The sequence below is a fragment of the Pagrus pagrus genome (genome assembly GCF_965226575.1).
Source record: "Pagrus pagrus genome assembly, chromosome: 4".
Classification (NCBI taxonomy): Eukaryota; Metazoa; Chordata; class Actinopteri; order Spariformes; family Sparidae; genus Pagrus; species Pagrus pagrus.
This window is the reverse complement of record NC_140188.1, coordinates 15,925,677-15,944,076: the sequence shown is the minus strand read 5'-3', so window position 1 is coordinate 15,944,076 and position 18,400 is coordinate 15,925,677. Positions and strand designations below refer to the sequence as shown.

The 18,400-nt window shown below is 41.4% G+C and overlaps 1 protein-coding gene across 7 annotated transcripts in view; it reads right to left on the bottom strand.

Moving 5' to 3' along the window:
* The window catches only part of arhgef12a (Rho guanine nucleotide exchange factor (GEF) 12a), a 39,795-nt gene extending 21,834 nt beyond the window's left edge, over positions 1 to 17,961 (bottom strand). For 3 of the 7 annotated variants that reach the window (XM_084350172.1, XM_084350171.1, XM_084350174.1), the window contains exons 1-3: positions 16,518 to 17,961; positions 2,782 to 2,802; positions 1,775 to 1,866 (exon numbers count right to left, since the gene is read on the bottom strand). In XM_084350172.1, the coding sequence (XP_084206298.1) occupies positions 1,775 to 1,866; positions 2,782 to 2,802; positions 16,518 to 16,549 (145 nt within the window). In that variant the 5' untranslated portion in view covers positions 16,550 to 17,961. The remainder of the gene's footprint in view (positions 1 to 1,774; positions 1,867 to 2,781; positions 2,803 to 16,517) is intronic. The other 4 variants (XM_084350167.1, XM_084350168.1, XM_084350169.1 and 1 more) reach the window with 4 other exon arrangements.
* Positions 17,962 to 18,400: the final 439 nt, after the last annotated feature.

Sequence of the window (18,400 nt, the reverse complement as noted above, 5' to 3'; positions counted from 1 at the left end):
TGTGTTCTGCAATAAAATCACACGCATAAGTGATTTAAGTGCAGTTCAGGTTTGAATCATCACCAGAACTATCATAAAATAAACACTTTACAATACAATATGTGGGTTTCCAATCCAGAAATACTGTGATAATACCTCAATGGGCTTTCCTAACTAGAACAGAACCTTCATAATAGTGAACTGAAATTGCAATCATTATAGCACAATGAAAAGACAGCTGGTTAAATTGCAGTTTAAATTTTATGCATTTTCAAGCCTGTCCATCAACACCAGAAGGTGGTTATACAAGCTGTGGCAAAGGAGTTGACAATGCCAGCAACACAGGAGGAACTAGTTGTGTTCCAATAAATACAAATAACAACCCTTTTTAATGTCCAATATAATTTTAGCCTTCAGAGATCATTAATAACCTAATTACTGCACATATTATTATTATGAAAACATGTGACTCTCATGAGCCAGTGAGTATCTGACTCCTCCTGCCCATCCCTAATAAACCCAAACCACTTTGAAATCATGACAGAAAAGGTGCAAGTAGGAAGAAATCTGAGAAAAGATTGTTAAAGAGTTCATGCAACTTGCAGAAAACTAAAAACAAAAAAAAATAAACGAAAAACAAGCAGACTAACAACATGCAGGCATGCAAAAGTTCAGGACATAAATTCAAATCTGAATCATGTCTAGAAATAATAATCTAAGGACATCATTGCTTCTCTGTGACTACTTCAATCACTGCCTCATTCAAAACATGGACCAAAGCATCAGAGAAATACATGGAGAAAGATTTTAGCCTGGTGCTACACAAACACGCAACAGTATGTATGTCTTGTGTAACCAGCGAGAGAACATACCGTGTCTATGTTCTGTTGCATCATACAGAGATAAGCCACCATGCGGTGCAGAGGATTTTCTGTTTTGTTTTGAATACAGAGGCTTCTGTCATATCTCAAATCACACTGGCCTGATTGCTGACAAACACCGCAGGGAGTGTCACCATATCAAACCAGTCTGTTTCTGAACCCTAACAATCTCACACTGCAATAAACTGGAAACTGGAGTGCATAACAGGCTTAGTGGCTTTTGTGCCCTTCAAGTATGCATCGAGACCACCCAACCACTTTGAGCATACAAAACCCACAGTGCGCTGATTTATGCAAAACTACAGGAACCATGTGGACGTTAAACATGCAGCTGCAGATTTTAAGGTGCTATAACCAAACCTTTCTGGGCTTATCGGCTTAAAATCTGCAGCACGTAACACAACATAAGCTTCTGCCAGTCGTTATAATGCAGTGTAATGGGGACTTAGCCGATAAAGACACATTATGCTGTCTTTTAGTTGAATAACTCAAAAAGAAAGACAATTCCAACTCCTGTTCAAAATAAGTTGTTAGGCTCCACAATTGTCTTAGTCAGACCACACAAGTAATATGAATGTAAAGTTGCCAAAGAGAGAACAAAACATGAGCGAGATACACACACCACCTTTCACCATCCCAGCATGCCTTGTGCATTGAGCAAACCATCATCAGCACAATTGTTTTATGAGACTGTTTGTGTGTGTGTGTTAGAGAGAGAAAAAGGGAGAGAAAGACAAAGAGAATGGGTGAGAGAGACAGAAAATGTATGAGGCAGTAAGATAAAGTAATGCATACAGAGATACATGGACAGGATGAAAAAGAGGAAAGAGTATGTGACAGAGAATAAAAGAAAAAGAGTGAATAAGAAGAACAGAATAGGAGTAAAAGGCTGAAGAGGAAAAGTGGGAAGTTACCTGTAGGGTCAAACTCATTGGAGGGAAGTGAGGTTTTGTCACTTTTGGGTTTCTTGTCCGGGGGGTGGTCTTTACTGAGAATGCTGCTGGTTCTAGAGGAAGAGAAGCACCCATGAGAGACAGGTAAACCCACCACAAACAATCCTGTGTCCAGGATATGCGGTCATATAAAACTAACGTTTGGGGTAGTTTTGGACAGTTGGTCGAATAAAAGAAGCAATCCCAACCCAAATGGGATGAGAATCTTCAACTTCGTTTTTTTTTTTTAAACATTTTATAGACTTAATGATTAACCTTAAAAATAACTAGCAGATTTATCGATTAAGGAAATCATCGTTAACTGCAGCCCTACATAAACCTGACGTCTTTATGAGAAGGATTTTTTTTTTTTAAAGGCAGTATCACTGCATCATTCTGTTCTGCCTGCCTGCATATGCACAAGCTGCAGGCGAGTGAAGGTTCAGGAGGAATTACACCAACACACAGACCCAACAATTGTTCACTTCAGCATTGAGAATAATGTGGCTAGAGGACCTCCTAGTGTATGAATCATGCTGAGTGTGTCTACTGTATAATGTGACAGCCAGAGAGGATGTGGAGCCGCTCTGCTGAGCACCCAGGGAGCAAGGCCAGAGAAAGGACGCTCCTCAGAGGAGGTGCTACGAGGCCAGACTCCGGCTTGAACCTCGGGAGGCTATGTATGGCTGCCTCTGCATATACCGGCCCCAACTGTGAAAGGCCACTGTTCTGTTCACAGTGAAAGGCAGTGATGGGCCGCCCTCAGAAGAGGGACCCCTTTGTCCCTAACACTGTGTGTGTATGTGTGTGTGTACATGAGTGAGATGGGGGAGTGGAGAGGGTATGTTTGGTCCAAACTCTGAAGACTTCTGTGTTGCAGCACACCAGGCCGAGTAAAACCTGCCTCATCTGGAGCACTGGAGTGTATGTGTGTGTGGCCACAAGATTACCTACACATAAGCAGAATATAAGGAAATAAAGATTCTTACCTGTTTGCTTTCTTGGGAAACCTGCAACATAAAACAGAACAACTATCAATATCTGACAGAAGTGACCTGACAAACTATAACTAATAAAGTCAAGAAAAGCAGAGCTGTTTATGTAAAACAAGATGCCAAGCTGACAGCTTCTCCTGAGGCCCATATACTGGTAAACATTATAATCCTGATCAAGCATCAGAGTTCTTCAGCTGCAGATTAAAGCCTTTTCCAGGTCAAATGTCCTCCGCCTCTCAGATCTCAGCTGTGTGCACATTTGTGTGAGTGTGTGTGTGTGTAGTTGTGCGCCGCGATTTAGTTCCTGACAGACATCAGGACTTGACTGTAATAATCATATCCGAATCACATCCATGGCCTGTTTCCTTCGAGGCAGCGTGCCCCAAGACTGGTTACTGCCGCAGCGAGAGGTAGTGATGAAATAACTTTGGGCTACCGTCAGCAGAAAGAAAGGGTTAGAAAAAGGTGATGTTTTCCAGGAAGTGTTAAAGATTTGTGTATTATTGTATATTGACTTGCTGTTTGGCAGACGACAGATACTGCACTGTAGATTTAATTCTCGCAGTACGTGTTTGATCTCATCTTTAAGGCTAGAGCCTTATGGAGTCCAAGTTAGCTCAGAGTGAATTTTTTATACACAGAAAGTTCTTATAAATTCTACATTTAAGACCTAACATAGAAGTGCAGTGGACTGAAAAAAGAGTGCAAATAAGCATCAGTAGGAGTGAGCATGTCACAAAACCTGACCCTGCTGGACCGGGCAGTTCTTACTTAAGAACCAATTTTGACTCCAGTAATCCATGAACAATAAATGGGACTTATGCCACACTTTAAAATCTGTAATAAGCCCCTCTATGTTCTAGGTTAACCATAAGTAACTGAGGGAACCTATGCGAAATCTATTCCAATGTAATATTAGTCATATATTTTATCAGTAATGCACTTTCCACTGAAAGGAAAATCTACTGAGCACTCATGAAATTAGTGCCAACTATCTCTGTGGCCCCTCAGCTACAGACAGAGTGAGCCATGTTTTGCCATTCTTCTTCATGTAGTATGAAAAACCACTTCAACTGGGCTAAAAGTTATACAGCTGCATAGATACCATAAAGCCTAAATTTAGATTCAGTTTTATTATTTTTTTATTGTGATGAAGTAGAAAGCATGGAAAAGATTGACGTCTCAGCCAGGAAACCCTACAAAACAAGTACCTTTTCATACTTTATTGTAAAGCCCACATCTTATTTGCTAGTCGGGACAACGGTTCATTTCAAGTAAGGTTTGACACCATAAAACTTTCTGAATAAGCCTCGAAAATACTTGAAAATGTATAATAGACAAAGGCAATAAGGAACAGGATGTAACTCTGAACTGCTCTTCTTTAAAATCGAAACACATAGTTTTATACTACAAAACACTAGTAAATTAACTCTACATTTTAAAACACCAGTCGTCCGTAATAGGGAGGTCTCACGGCTAACTAGCCCACATTAACTCTCTTTCTCCTGGCGACAGTGTGTCCCATTCAGAGCCATGCAGGGGCAGCTGAATGGCCCGTTTATGAAAGTGCCTCAGACTGTAATAAGTTCCAGAGCCTACAGCAGAAAAAAAAGACTAGCTTTAAGGAGCCCACTCCCTAAGAAACCTCTGACTTGGAGAGATGGAAAAGTCAGCACATAAACACACACACTGAACTGGGACATGTGTACGCACAAGCCCGGGGATGGCAAAACTGAGTAGGCTGATGTTGTTCTTGGTTGATCATACAGGAACAACTGAAAACATGACAGGCAAACTGAGTTTTAAGACGTGGATGATGCATCAGCTGTCTATAATGTCTATGCCGAACCCTACTTATGAATCATGCTCTCAAAAATAATGCAGTAGTGTTTTGTCACTGTTAAAACAGAGCAGAACAGTTCAAAGAGAACTGAGAAGGCATTTTGATTCCATTTATATCATGCGGCATATATCCCAAATAACCATGGGACCATGAAATGACCTGCCTAAGACACGTCAGGGCTAAAGAGAGGTTATGAAGAAAGATAGCAGCAGTGAACAGAAACAAGAGCACAGAATAGGAAAGAAAAAGCATGTTTAGAAACAACATTAATGATACTGAAGGATGTACTTTTTGCATTGTGAAGTGATAGGACTTTCTGTTGGGTGTATTTCAAGGATATCAAAACCATAATAATACATTTACTGTAACATTTCTTCACATACTAGGTAGCATTTCTAAATGGCAAACCAAAAATATCCTGCTGCAGAGAAGCCTGAAACTGCCAGGCCTCTGGTAGAAGTTGTTGAAAACACACAAACACACCACTCCAGGGCTTGACAGTAAAAGTTCCCTTGTTTCCCCTGGCAACCAGATCTGGATCACTCTTAACCGCTTTTAAAAGGTCTGGATGCCCTTGTTGACAACCACTTCTCCACTAATAATATAAAGACAAAGGTGGGCTAAAATAAATATAAAAAATAAAAAATATAGCTTCTGACTAAGAACAATTTTCCGCCTTGGTGGACGAGAGTGCTGCTGTCACACTGATTTCCACACTAAACCAGCTAAACTGAGTGTGGGGGAAAAATAAAAAAACTGGCATCACAGCTACACAACAAAGCTTTACTGATAGTGAGAGTCAAACATGTCTGAAAACGATGAAGAAACGTCATCAGGACAAAAGAAACTGTACTTCAGAGTATACAATTGTTTTTAAAGGGCAACATTGTGTTAAAAACTGCGAGGACAAAAAGGATTGACAAAGATGGTGGGAACCAATCAAGCAAAACAAAAGTAATGGACAAACACGAGTATCCAGGAAGTTGACAAGTGCTGCCACCTTATATAATCCATCTTTGCAGCAATGAAAAATGAATTTAGTTAAACTCATTTATCATGTATTCCTGTTTGTGCCTATAGACAAAAGCCTGACCAATACATCGGTTGCATTTATCTTTGTCGTAAGTGTTTGATAACAACATCTGGGGGATCATTGCAAAGATAAGTGTATATTGGCCAATATACTGACATAAAATGTTTTTACTCCCTACTATCAGTATCAGCCCACAAAATCGAGTGTTGGTTGGGCTCTACTGTACACAGTAGAGAATAGGGTCCTCATAACTAACACTTGCACAATATTAGCCTACTTACAGTGGTTATTTAACAATAAGTCTCCAAGGACAAACTCCTCCTCAGAGCTACTGTGAGAGTTCACTTAGACAGAGATAATAACAGCTTTTTTGAAATGGCAAAGGGAAATCAGAAAAAGGCAGGTACTTTCAGTGAGGAAGTAAAAGTGTTCTTTGGTTGAAAATGAGAAATTCACAAATACCATACTGTATTTTAAGGCAGTAACACCACAAACTCGGTGTCTACTACAGCACTCTGCAGCAACTCTTCGCCTGTATGTAACAAGTAGCTAATGACAACTCAAGTCATCACGCCTGATTTATGTAGTGGCAACACAAATAAACGGAAAGCCTTACAAGCCTCATGAATTCACATTTGGTTTCACTTTCTCTTCAGATACAGAAAGGGTTCATAGATACACATTTACAGTTCTCTTGTCTTGTCAAAGTCGACATGTTAAGTCATGCCTTACAGTAAAATTATCACGTTGCATTTCTCTGTTTACACTGCTATGCACTGTCCTGCCCTTTTGAATTTCCTGGCAACCACAGAGACTGGAAGTGAGACACACATTTCTTTAGATTAAACAGGATTTATCTTAAAATCATCTAAAAATCATGATATTTTGTTATTAACTTTTTTGTTATAGCCCAGTAAACATATAATAGGAGCAAGCAAACGCACTGTTGGCTTCACCCTGATGTATCAGTTGTCATTCTGATACATTTAATCTTCAATTACTTGAGCAATGCATGTTTATGACCGCACGCATTGCTGTCCAAAATAGGTTAGGTGTCAGAGCTATGAGGGTGGCTGAATAACTTTCATAACTGTTCATTGGGAGGACTTTACCTTAGCTCAGGCTAATAGCTGAGGTTGATAAGTCATACGTTCCACCACAGCAGTCAACTGTACTGTACGTACCCAGTTGTAGTTTCCATGGGAAACAAAACAGTATACTTGTGACAGTAGAGGAGAAGTTTGCTACAGTGGCCTTGTATCTGGATGGAAACAGAACAGTCACTGCAAAGCTGACTGGTCAACCAGGGCAATGTTTCCTTGAGTTATCACTGACACTCAGTCATGGCTCACATAACTTCACAGTGTATCTCTAGTGAACTATCACAATGTCTCCACATTGGCAGTGAATTCCCTGTCCAGTAGACAACACTAGTTTATTGTTCTATGCCCTGATGCTAATACTTACATACTAACACTCTATTACCGTATACAGAACAATAAACAACTTAACTAAATAATTGACAAAATGGTGGGTCGATTCATTGGTAGGCGAGAGACAGAAAATTAACAGGCAGCAATTTTGTTTATCTATTAATCGCTGAAGAAAAAAAAATCCTACATTCTCAAATGGAAGAGAGTGCTACTCAGTCTTCTTTGACAGTATACTCTGAAGATTTTGACTGTTGATCTGCAAACTAGCAGTTTTAACAGGTCAGCTTGGGCTTAATAAAAAAAGTGATTTATAAAGAAGGGGTTACATCCTGATAATAGGATGCAACCCCTGCAAAGCATGTGATTAAATCATGAACGTGAACTGTAAAATAGTATTTGTAGGCTTAAATAACTAAGTCAAGCTAGATCAATACGCAGCCTGTAGAAGCTTTGCTCTGCTGCAGGCAGCACTTTAAAAATGTTTTCTTGGTAATGCATAAGAAAACAAACAAACTTGGACATCGAGTATTACAAACACTTGCTGCTGGTCTACTTGCGTGAATTTAAGTTTACACTTTTTTAGACAAGAGATGATATGTTGATCTAGTGGAAACTATGTTCTGAAAACCTACAGACAGCGTTTAGGAATCAATTTTCCTCAGCTCATTCAATTCTTCAGATCCAGCTATAAAAGTCTGAGCTGGGACCTCTTCCTGGACGGGGCCATTAAACTTGCAGCGAGTGAGAAAAGGGCGAAAGAAGGCAGAGTCAGAAAAGGGTGGGATGGGAGGGAGGGGCAGTACTGGAGCGGGCCTGGGCTTGAATGCTCCATTGAGGTTTGGTGTTTTGATGGAAAACTGTGGCAGAGCGGGGCCAACTGCAGCAACAGTGGCAGGGAGAGAGGCCCGGGACCAGACCAGACCATGGAGAGAGAGAGAGAGAGAGAGAGAGCGAGAAAAAGCAGCGAAGGAGGGAGGGACGAACAGCCCTGAGGGAGCGGGACTCTCTCTGACACACAGCCATTTCTGTGAAAGGATCTCCCCAAACTGAAGAGGAAGGAAAACAGCGAACAATAAGGAACTAGACCAACTCATGGAAGATTCAGGGGAAGCACTTGAAGTTATTCTCAGTTCCTCTGCGAATCAGTAAAAGCAAATATAGAACAATGACTAAAGTTCAAATCTGTGTTGAATTATGTGGAACTACTATTCAATATATAAAAGAGCCCAGACAAAAACAAGAACCTCAAACTAATCATGAGGATAAAAATTGTCTGGACACAACCGACATAACCAAGTTATACTATACTAAAGTAGTGTCAGCTCATAGCACAGGTGTTGTTGGGACTGGGAGAGGTGGGGCCCGTCTGAAACTGGGAGAGGACTGTTTTGGGAGTTGCCTGCAGGCTGCACAAATCTGACTGAGCTGAGGTGTGTTCAATTCCAAGATAACCCATCACGCTGCAAAACATCATCAGATGTTAGATTACACTGGAAAATGGAGATAGAGCTGGAGTGTAACTCTGTAGTGACGGCATCCTTCAGCTGGGTTTTGTGCTGATTCATGCCACTGGTCTGCTGAGCACCCTATGGAACTAGTAATATTTTCTTTTCAGCCAGCCAGCCATTCATGCCACCTCCTTAAAACCGCTCTGAGTCTATCTCAATGGTGTAATGATACAGTCTCTTGAGCAGCCTGATTCATGCCCGCAGCCTGCCAATGGGAGAGAGCACACACACAGACATTGTGCTTGTTATCTAATCTATATACCTGAGTCACACAATGTGGGTGCACACACAAACACACAGCCAGCATGACGTCATCGCTTTCCACTCCCTTCAACTGAGAAAGAAGTAGTCTACACCCACACAGTGATACTCCTTTAAACACCCTTCCGTATTACACTCTAATATCAAAACACTTGTGTCACTCTCAACGTGTGACCTTAGCAGTGTATCCATGTACCATTGTTTATGTTGTGATATTGATTTTAAAGAAAGGTAGCATTAAGTGAGTGTATGAGAGAGAGAGACAGAGACAGAGACAGAGAGAGAGAGAGAGGTGTGGCGTGTTGAGAGACAAGAGCAATAGCTCTGGAGCTCAAGCTACAGCCTCAGGGGGAAAACAGTGCCCTTTCTGCCCCAATAAACCTCATCAGGATTCCTGACATGAGGTCCGGGGGATAGACATTTCTTCACGCTATGCTGTCTGCTGTCCTCCAGCACTGGGAAAGGAAAAGAGGTGGTTCAACATGCTACACTGTCCACACTGCTGCCGGTCATGAGCCCTGCAACTAAACCTGCGAACTTTAATAATCCTTTTTAGTTCAGGTTGATCTTCAAAAGGGTTGTCCTGTTGAGAACTGGGCGGTATGGCTTTAAAATACTATTGCGAGGTCTTTAGGGTATATAGCGATTCACAGTATACATCTCAATATTTTGAAACCTTCTTAAAAGCTATTCATAAATGCTAAGACTGGGTGACAATCAAATATCAAAATATTTTTGAAAAAAAAATCTCTATATCAATATTGTGACAATATGACACAATGAGATTTTGATAAATAATCATCAGTTGGCTAAGTCGATAAAGGCAGTAATAAAACAAGTAGAACTGTCTGATAAGTTCAGAAAATTACATCACTTTAACAGAAGTGGGAATAACAGAGCAACTAATGCTATGATGCATGATAATAGTATCACGATACAATGATTCTGCAATAATCGATACATTGCAAGAAACTCATCCAACGATACATCATCATATCTGTCTAACTGAAGAATACAAAATACCCTTAACCTGTTAAGAAGCCTCCATTTTGGGTCTCTCCGCGAAAATTACATGGCCATAATTAACAGAGTATATCTCTGCAACTACAAGGTGTATTTGAATAATCAAGGTATCATTATAAAGGGAACACTTGAAATATTTGTTCAGATGTGTAAGTATAAGTATATACGTCACCGAGTCTGAGTAAATATCCGCTCTGGCTTAACAGATTAAAAAGACAAAGGCAGGAATTATGTATTTACTCACTCAGGGCTCCAGGGTGCAGCCACTTTGGTCACACATGCACCCAAAAATCTGTCGAGTGCAACTAAACGTTGTCATTGGTCGCACTGGTGCGCCTGATATTCAATAGTTTATTTTTTATACAATTGAAGTTATCACCATTTCTTGTGCATTGATTTAAATGAAAAAATACATGCATTTGTAACTTTATTCCTGTTTCTTTTGCATTTCTTTTACATTCAAATGTCTTATTGGGTGCATCTAAATTATGTGCTGGTCCACCTAAAAACACAACAGTGCGAGAAGAATAAAAACTCCCTGAAGCCCTGAATCACTGCATTGTGCTAACAGTTTCAGAGAATACGACATGAACTGAGAACATCATTCCAATGTAAAATAGCCATAAACTGGCAAAAGGCCGACTGCCAGAAAGCAGAACAGTTATGGAGTTAAAATATTGAAAGGACACGACTATGACTCATTAAAATCTGTGTAAAAATACGTTTAAAGATGTTTAGACCACAACAACAATCTATTATCAAAATATAAACCTGTTGATCAATTTAGCTGTTAACTTCAGAGAAACACTATAGGATATGTGGGTAGGGTACCTCTGCCAGCTGCACATGGACCCCTGGAATGACAGACTTTGTGGGTATGATTTGGTATCCTGCAGTGATCTCAAAATGTTTTAATGTCTGTCAAATGCAGACCTAAGATGATATCCAAGCTGATGCAACCTGTGGTAAAAGCACATTACTGATGCCTCATTCTCTCCAAAGCTACAAAATGTTCCATCTACTACACTACTCTCATTAAAAAAAATCTGCAAGATGATACTGAGTGATTCATCACTGAAGGAAAACATTGGACATTCGCAAGAATATTCTGAGATTGTGAAAGGTGCAACGATTTATAGTACATTCACTTTTTCTTCCTCGTCTTTATGCTATCAAAGCGGATTGAAGTCATTCAGAGAGCTGCGTCTTCCACTTAGCATGACTGCAGTTTGGTGACAGAAAGTGATCGGACGTGTGTTCTTGTAGAGAAAGTGTAGGGGTGTGTTAGTCTGTCTAGTCACCCCTGAATCAGCAGAAACAGGCAGTAAGATTAATCACAGTGCAGCAGCAGGTTGCCCGTCTCTCTCTCGACGATACAGCCTCTCCGAGCATGCAGAGACAACATTCAATTAGAGCATCCCCATTCTGAGACCCAGGGAAGGGGAGTCGCAACATGTCACATAAATCACATCCAATCATCTACAGCAGAGATGCTGCTTTTTAACATCAACTATTTACTGCCTGGTATATCAGACAAAGACTGAGCATGCTGTACATGTGCACTTATAAAATATGTATATTTAGAGAATCAATGTGGAGTGAAATAAGGAGTTTAACGGCAAGAAATATCAGATATATCTCCAGCCTCCCATGTTTTGGGCCACTGAGCAGTCTGCAGAATATCATGGCTTCACAAGTGCCACAGTTAGCTTGAAGGCACTAGCCCAGTTCAGTGCTACAAACCCCTTACATGGACATGTGAGGACGTGACACTCGGGTAGGACAGCTCTCTGCCTTTGTCCCCTTTTTCTCAATTGTAGTCATCCTGTCTTTTGTGAAGTGAAAGTAATGTTTAGGCCCTGAAGCTCTCTTGGCTAAACAGGGCAGGATTGTAGAGGGTGTCCACAAGCATCAGCATCACAGGGCTGGGTGATAGACCCCCAACTCCCCCAGCACTCAGAGCCCCAGCTAATGCCCAGACTTCACCGACTCTCCAACATCACCACCCCTGGGGCATCGCCTATTTCTTTTCCTCTCTGCCATCTCTTTCTCTTCTTCTATCCTAGGGTCCATTTCTTTCCTTTTCGCCAGGCTGGATGTAACTCAGATAAGAAAAGAAGAATTATTAAGACCCCCAAAAAAACACACAAAAGAGACCCAGGTCAAACCATTTCCACCTGTCCAATTTGAAATTGATGAAGGCAAATTTGTTGTAGCTGTAAATTCTCCCTACCTTGGAGGCATAATAAAAATGTGGAGATGATGGTAGAAAGGGAATGATTGAAGTAAAGACTGGAATAAAAGATGGATGTGACTGAGAGAGAGTGTGAAACAGAGTGAAATGGGACCAGAGTATGGTGAGAGTTGGTGTGTGCCTGCCAAAGTGACGTCCAGGTGTGAGCAGAGTCTTCATAAGGTCCTCATTTACATCCAATAAATAAAGAAATCTAAAAACCGGGCCAGTCATCTGGGGCAGACTGTCAATAGGTTTCAACCAAAGGGATAACTTGATATTGCTTGAATATAAAACTGCCCACCTTGACTACAATGTGACCATGTCATCAATACAAAAACCTATTTCCAGAGCATCGTGTTCAATGCATCACTGACAACTGTAATTGCAACAGGAGAATAACTCCAGAGTGGCATAAGGTGAGATCACAACATAGTAGGACGACGCAGCACTTAATTAGTACTGGTGTTTAAAACTATAATTCACATTAGTGAGAAGATGGAATAAATGTGTCAGGTGAGACATAAGACAGGACACAGCTCCGCCGCTGCAGGAGGAAGCGACTGATTATGGAAAGAAGTCAGAGCACCAGTGTTATGGATCAACTAGCTTCCCTTTTAACCAGTGATTTATGCCTGATTTTCTGTGGATGGCTGTAGTGATGGCAGATAGATATAACATCTAGAGTAGCTGTACTTATAAATGCCATATTTTTTTCTATCTTTCTTTAAATGTAAAAATAATATTCTCTTCTAAGTCTTCGACACACAATGCAACCTACAATAACTTATAACTTTAATCTTGAATGTGACAAAAACCCAGATTCATAACAAGATTAGAGACCCGGCCGTGGTACAAAATGATAACAAATCAATACTGTAATCCAGTTAGCCAAGAAGCTGCTTCTCCTTTTCCGCTGTGCGTATGAAAGCCATCAAGCCACTCATAATCTATAAATACCATAATGAACAAGGTCACCTTATGACAACTAACAACTATGCATTTGCAACGGATCAATCTGGGCTTCTTCAAGCTTTCATACTTGCCCATGGAGGGCAAAGTCAAAGAAACACCTTTCCGTATGACACAGCATCACCAAAAACCACAACCTCCAACGTCACAATGAAATTGAATCCAGACCTCTCTGACACAATCTGAACCAATTCTTAACATGATACTCTTTATAAAGATAAGATTTGTGGCAGAGCTGTTGTTTGACTACTGTTTCTTTGGCATTTTCGTATACACAACCACTGTACTGCAACAGGGGCATACTGTTAAAAAGATCTAAATTGGGTGGCATGCTGACAACCTAAAAAATGCTGTGACTGAGATTTTACGGTAAAAGAAAGGCCTTCAGGCTACCATAACCAGGGTTAAGGAATGGTTAGAAATTAGTCAATGCTTTGTCTGCCCCTACCTTCAGGGAATATCAAACTCTTTCCAAATTTTCATATTGGAGAAGCTGGAACGATGACATATTTGGCACTTTTGCTAAATAGGCTAATATTGTGTGGATTGACTGATGTTTAATCTATTAATCGGGTGACAGCTCAACAAAGTGCATTATATAGCCCCAAAATAACACCATGGCATTATCCAGGAGTACTTTGTTAGTCAGCAACTGGCTTTGCCCACTTTCCATAAGATACATACAATTATGAAGGTGTGTACCCTACCTAACCCGCCCTACCTGGATGTGACACAGTATCTTATAGCTGCTAATCCTTTTTGACCTGATGTTAAGTTTTTCCCAACTGCAAAAGTTTTATCTCATCCTTTCAGTTGCAGGAATACCACCATTCTCCACTGCATGCTGAGCTGCAGTTCTGATCAGAGTTTCAAATGACGTCTGGATACTCATTTTAATGCACAGTTCAGAGCAGCTGACACAGCTTCCCCAGCATCAGTGCTGACTAGATGGAGAAAGGGCATACTGCATTATAAGGGAGGGATGCCAAATACAAGAGACGCATACAAGCAGCTGTCAGAGGTACTCATGAAAACATTGATCATGAGGACTGCAGGAAGGCCAGCATCACCAGTTATTATCACTTGGTGTGCACATAATTACTTTATTAGTCAATAATTGGTATAATTTCATTGATAACAATTCAGATTTATCGATTAACCCTTTGAGTTATTCATCCAAGCATATGCTGGATGCAGAATCTGACATTTGTTGCTTTTCTCCATTTAATTTTATTGTAAACTGATTGGCAGGACCAAACAAACAATCTGAAGACATCACAGTGGGCTCCGTTTTGTTTTGATGGCCATTCTGGCATGACAGTTTCCATTAAATATGCTCAATAGTTACGTTAGAATCAATAATAATCAATCAATTAATGCCAAACTTGTTAGTTGCAACCCTATCATCATTGACTAGCCGCAGACATAACCTTACACTTTGCCTCCAGTAGGGTAACAGTGAAGACATACTCCAACCAGCCTCCCTGAATGTACCTGACCTACACTGACAGACCTGGAGAGGAACATACAGCGGACAGCCAGTTTGCTCCCACTGAAAGCTATTGTTTACTATTAGTGATGTCACCAGCACCACTTCCCGGGAGGGCCTCAGGGGGGGTGGGAAAAACGTGGAGATCAGCAGAACTCTATGACAAAGAGCTAACAGCACACTAAACTGACCCATCGGCTGGCGGCCCAACCCCAATAGATGCTGGATGCATGCTCCCACCGTGGCCAACAGAGCGAAAACAAAATGCACAACACCACATGCATAGAGGGAGGGAACGTAAAGACAGGGATATACAGATGGACTTAAGGAGGGAGGGAGAAAGACAACAGCACTAATCAATAAAGCCATTATCAGCACCCACTGTGGAAAAACAACCTCGAGAACTGCAGAGGTATAAACAACAACTCAGATCACAGGCCCGCTTTAATTTTTCTGCAACAGAAGGACAGAGCAGGTTGCTTGCATGGCCTGTCACACACACTGTTTTGCATTTTTTGTTTTGCATTATCATAATGGCTGATCTGCATCATGCTCTACTGGTAGAGTTACAAATGTGACCTTTAGGACCAAAACAAACAGATTAACAAATTTACTCTGGAGGTATCAACACGCTTTGACTAAAGGAAAGATAAATAGAAAGCAGATTTGTGTTGCACCGACTCAAGACTTCTCATGCAGCAGCAAATCTGTGTTGACCAAATAGACTGTATGATATTACATAAGACACACTGCACTGTCTGAGAGCAATAGCAACCTCAGATTTGGTGCTTCATGGCATCAGGAGTATCTCTGTGATTTATTTGCTAATCAGTTGCAGTTTAAATTCAATGCAGGTGATAGAAATGTACCGATTTGTCCAAGCAACCAGACAAGATATGGTATCTGCACCGGTTTAGTCAGTAATAGTGCCATGTGCAGTGATGTGGTAATACTAGTTCAAAAAAAAAAACACACACACACACACACAAAACAAACAGCACCATAATAGCAGTTGGTGCCAGCCACTGTTGCCATCATTGCAGTGGGGGAGGGGGGTCATGCAAAATGGGGTTGGGCTTTAGCCTCTAGCTGGTGCCCTAGCCATGAGGATATTTCAGATCCCAACCTGTGCAGTAAAGCTTCCCTCTGCTCTGTATCTACCGAGCACATTCCAGTCTATTGGCCTGCTGTCCTCGCAGGTATGTGGGATTCAGGTGGGATGTGATGTAATGCAGCAGCTTCACTTCTCACTGCCAGGGCAAATCAAATTGAGAATAGAAACCTCTTTATCCTCCAGGTACAAAAACATAGAGGAATTCATGACAACTCATATCTCAACGGATGATCCGTCTCTGTCATTTAGTGTGCTCTTAAGGCCATGACACATTATTTAGCCCTCTGGTCTCAGTGTCCAATCTTTGAGTTGACAGATGCCTCGGATAAGGTGATTACTCGACGGAGCTAGGGTTTTGTCTAAATCCAGAGATTGTTTTAATAGGTGTTGAAGAAGGTTAGCTTTAAAGGCTTAGCCGTAATAGTGATGTTGAAAGGTGTACAGGGATCACAGACGACTGTTCCCTGGCACACAAACAGTGGCAGGCCTTCTCTCACTCCTTGGACAACTAGTACTTTACTGTCTGCACTGAACTCCATTACCCATGCTGAGATCAGCAGAGTTTCCATCAAGATCTCTGATGTCCTCCCTTAGTAATTAGATTGTATAACACAGTTATTACCGAGCACATCACCACAAAGAAGTGCTTTACTTGGACCATGTAAAACATATTTTCATCTGACTGTGGCTTGTGTTTCACATCCAGATCATCCTAACCCAATCAAGGAACCTTAACAAGATGTTGTATTTTACTGCTCTGAAAACTCAATTTATGAAAGTGGAGTGCTGTCATGGTAGAGAAAGATGGTTGTGCACTGTACCTGTCAGTGAAGCTGGACTGTGTGTCACTCATTGGGCTTCCGGTTCTAGATTTGCAGCAAATTATATCCGATTAACATTTTCCAGAGTGTGATGACACGATTTCCTGGGGCGTCCTTCTCTGGCATTCGTCTGAAGTGGGCAAGGATTTTGAGAATGGTGTTGAGCATAAATTAACTGAGGGGTTTCTTCGAGGCACGTCCAAACACTGTAGAGGGCAAAAAAAAAATACTACCTGTGTGCTGTCTTTTAGCAAATACTCCTTGTCAAAATGCAGCAGCAGGGAGGAATATACAGTGCAGACCTTAAAAATGAATCGGGCCCTCTGTCGTATTAGCTGTACAGTCAGATGATATCCCACCCCGGCAATAAACAATATTTTGGCAACAACAATAAATAAACTGCGCCAGCTGGCACAAGTTGTCGTGCATGTATGAACTCCGCGTGTGAATCCTTTCGCATTCACATCCCAGTTTTCCGCCGATATGAAATGTGTAAACAGTCTGTATTCCAATGTAATAGACACCTTGGCCCAGCGATGCAGTCCGTCTGCCACCACCCCTGCTCGGCTGAATGGCCTCGGTTCCTAAATGATCGTTGAAGATGCTGGAAATTCCTCCAGTCCCATTTGGTATTCCCTGCTCCCAGAAATGCCTGTCTGTGGCTGTGGGGAGGACGACTCTCCCGTGACCATGAGAATCGCTCGATAGCGAGTTTAAACGACCCGTGTTACACACTAGCAAAACAACCGCAGCTAATGTTACACCGGCGTAAGACGTTATAGAGTCAAAACGAGAAAAACGGTCAGATGGTCGATTAAAAAAAAGCACATTGGGGTGTTTTTTTTTTCTTTTTCTTTTAGGAAGTCCTTTCTCACGGCAGGCTGGCTGTTGAGTCTCGCCAGCTACCAGCTAACAAAAACAGACGAGCTCTTTCAGCAGAAAACTTTGCTTCGTATGCTCTTGTTTCGAGTGCAAACTAAGCAAACTCCCGTTCACAACAATGAGCCGGCCAACGACTGAAAAATATATATACACAACACGGCAATGAATGTTGTCTGGCTTCCGATATGTCTCCGTGTCGTGTCCTTCAAAAAGTCTCCTTGGGGCAAGAAAATCCAGTGAAGTCGGTTAGCACAGCGCGACGTTCCTTGACTCCATGTTTCCAGAATTCAGTCGTTTCTCGGCAGAATTCCCGTGGATGGAAGCGGGCTAGCTTATGTGGCCAGCTAACGGGACACAAAGTCTCAGCAGTCCTCTGTAAACAACGACGAAAACACACCGAGGCGCTGAAAACTTTTAGCGAACATCAAACGCTATTTTTTCCCAACGCGAGGCGTCATTTGTACGGGAGTATAACTTGCGGAGAGGTTCCCAAAATCCCACTTTCTGCCGCTAGCAACGCCCTAGCCAGCTAGCTGTTCAGTCCACTAGCGCTTCCACTAACCACTTCCGCCGGGAGATGGGAAAACTCGTTTTGTTTCAGCATAACGTGAGGGGGCTGCTGCGAAGTAACACCACAATAATAACAACAATGGCAATGATACAACTAGTGCTAGGAGCAGAATATATTTGTTTTTGCTCTTGAGTTTTTCTGAATGTAAATGTATTGGGTTATGTTTAAGAATAAAGAGTGTGACACATGTTAAAGTCTATATCAGGCTAGATCTGCAACGATTAGATGATTGAACAAAAAAATCAATCAGCAACAGTTTGGATGATTGAATAATCATGGAATCAAGAAAAAATGGTGACTAAAGTAGCTAAAAATCTCTGGTTCCTCTACTACTTTACTTTTGACTGGATATCTGTAATTGTGACTGGTGGTCAGACAAAATAAAGCATTTGAAGACCATGACCTGAGCTACGGAAGCCCTGAGGGGCAA